The 2,696-nt window shown below is 37.6% G+C and overlaps 1 protein-coding gene across 1 annotated transcript; it reads right to left on the bottom strand.

Annotated features, from left to right (window-relative positions):
- Positions 1–1,393: 1,393 nt before the first annotated feature.
- Positions 1,394–2,455, bottom strand: LOC112279579 (signaling peptide TAXIMIN 1-like). Its single transcript, XM_073532501.2, has 2 exons — positions 2,232–2,455; positions 1,394–1,790 (listed from the first exon to the last, which is right to left on the bottom strand). Exons 1-2 carry the CDS (start codon positions 2,324–2,326, stop codon positions 1,667–1,669), a joined length of 219 nt encoding a protein of 72 aa, XP_073388602.1. The 5' UTR covers positions 2,327–2,455; the 3' UTR covers positions 1,394–1,666.
- Between the last annotated feature and the right edge of the window lie 241 nt (positions 2,456–2,696).

Genomic DNA, 2,696 nt, shown 5'->3' with positions numbered 1-2,696 from the left:
TTTGATTTTTAAAATTTTTTTAGGGGCTTTTTAACGAATATATATGTTGCATGTTGTCATTCTAAATTATAGAATGCTTTTATGTGCATGTCCAGCTGGCTCTCCATATAAACTACATAATTTGATGGTGGGATTTAGTAACTTTTACATGATTATTTATGATGTTTGTAAAAGATATATTTTTACAACATAAATTTAATCATTTCTGATAAAGTGGAGTAATATTGAAATAATAATTAAAAAAGTCCAAATTCTTAGGAAAAAATAAAACTCATATAGTGATTATCAAATTCATATTTATTGTTCTTGTAAATTATCAAAAAGAAGTATAATTCTACTTTGTAGACGTTCTCATTTTACTTTATTTTAGATGTGTTCATGTCAAAACAAAAGCTCATTGTTATTAAATTTCATAATCATGCATCTTAAAATTATAAGCCCTTACTGAATTTAAAATAAGATTTTGAAAATTCTTTAATAATAGTGAAAGGTAAATTTTGGGTGAAAAACTTATTGATTCAATCAGAAACTAACTACTAAAACAAGGGAAGCTTCTAGAACTTGCCCTTTAATTGCAACAATTTCAGAGGGCCATATTTTGACATGCATAATTGGTATCATAAAGTTTGAAATAATTAATTTTTTCAATAATTAATTTTTTCTATATTAAAACAAATATTACAATAATTAATTTTTTCTATATTAAAACAAATACCAAACTAGGAGAATTGCTTCCACCTTGTAATAAACAGTAGGTTCTGGCAAGAACAGAAGATCTAGATTACTTTGAAGAGATGGCTGTCAGGTAATTAAAGACACAATCATCCTTCAGAGATATGTGATGCTCAAGAAACACCAGTTTGCAGTAAAATGTGATCAGTGTAGCATAAAAGTGTGGCACTTTCCAATCAAGCAATCCGACAACATGTGTGATTGCATTGTGGACATACGACAGGACAAGATGCGAGTAGTTTCATGGTTATGTACTAATAAGTTAATACAGTGCAAAGAAGAAATTAAGAGCTACAAGATGAGATTCCGACCTGTGGGCAGGGTTTGAGGCCTCAGTCACAAAAATGATCACACTTTCTTGGTCTTGATAGCCGAGGTGCTAGTGAGAGACTGAGATTAATCGCATTTATTGACTAAACAGTTTCTTTTAGGTCAACTTAGCGTCCAAACGTCCAATTCAACAACATACAGAACCACATTCAACACGGTCAAGAATTGAAGGCCACACAAGTCTACACTGTTAGTTGATAAACTTACATGGGAAGAGCAAGGCACCGCCGTCATCTGAATCGAAGTACCTGATGCATTTGGAAACTTAGACCGAACACCATACATGTTCCTTTACAACCCACTAAAATTGCTTAATCAAAAACAGACTATCGGGGTTGAAATTACAAAACCTTTACTTCACGGTTGGCTTTAGTCAACAAGGTGGCCACGACATGGTGTAGCAACCAGGTTGTTCTGTATAGCTGTCCTACCCATCAAAATAATTTACAGGGTTCACTGAAAGCTAAAAACCAACTAGGAGTACAACGCTTGGAGTGTCACGCTTCACCCAACAACTGCTTTGAAATTTCACTCTTACGAAGATTACAAAAGCGTGACGAAAAAATCGATAACAACGTGCTACACCAACTGCTGCTGTAGCACGTCAGCAAGGTATTTGCTTCGTGAACCAGTACATAATGCTAACAGGGGCTTTGATGAGCGACACGGCGAGAGGCGGAATAGGCACCAGGCAAAGACAGCAAGGGCATATGCATACTATGATAGACCTGCGCAGTTATCAGAACAAGAGACTTGTCATTTTAACATTGATTAGGGGGAAACCAGAAAACAGCATTCATATAGAAATATATCCAAGTGAATCTCAAACCTTGAAGCTACTGGGCTAATAGTTGGAAAAAAAACCAAAAAACCAAAACAAGGATAAATGATATCCATAACCCTTTTATTCTCCATCCTACAGGTCTCTCATCACTGAAGAGTGAAAAAATCATGGCTAGGACGCGCCTCTAGAAAACCCTTAAAGCAGCATTGCACATTCAAAGTCGAGGCTCGTCAAGCTCCTAGAATCCGCAATCAAGACAGCATTCAGGTGCACCTTAAGCGATTAGACCTAGACTACCAGTACACGATTACCAACTACTCAAGAGAAAGTGACGCTGAAACTAGGTGCAAACGTCACCGAAAAACAGGGACTTGAATAGACTTACGCAAGAATCCATAGCACCATGCCGATAATGGAGAGAATCAGGCCAACCAACATGAACGGAAGACCAATGAGGAACCCCAGGGGTCGACAAGCCATCTTGAATCAAACCCTGAACCGAGTAAAGATATACGTCCTTGCTCCCAAACCTCCACCACTACCCACAAGCCTTTCTTCAACCAAACAGAAATGCCCTCACTCACAGCTATAACAGTTAACTCAACTGATACTCTTCACATATGGAATTCTTCAGAGGCTACAGATTTAATATACACGCTCTCACAATACCACAGCCGACACGCGTACCAAGCTCCTCACGATCTTCGTCGTTTTTTCTACCTGCGACTTGGAAAAGGTCGCTCCGACTGGCGGTAACCTGGTGTCAGCCAGTGAGCTGCTACAATTCCTTCAGACTTAGAATACCATATTACAAAATCAAGTGGATGTGCAAGGTCACCACTCTGGAATT

Source organism: Physcomitrium patens, chromosome 3 (genome assembly GCF_059467195.1).
Source record: "Physcomitrium patens ecotype Gransden chromosome 3, ASM5946719v1, whole genome shotgun sequence".
NCBI classification, from domain to species: domain Eukaryota; kingdom Viridiplantae; phylum Streptophyta; class Bryopsida; order Funariales; family Funariaceae; genus Physcomitrium; species Physcomitrium patens.
This window is presented reverse-complemented; position numbering and strand designations above follow the sequence as displayed.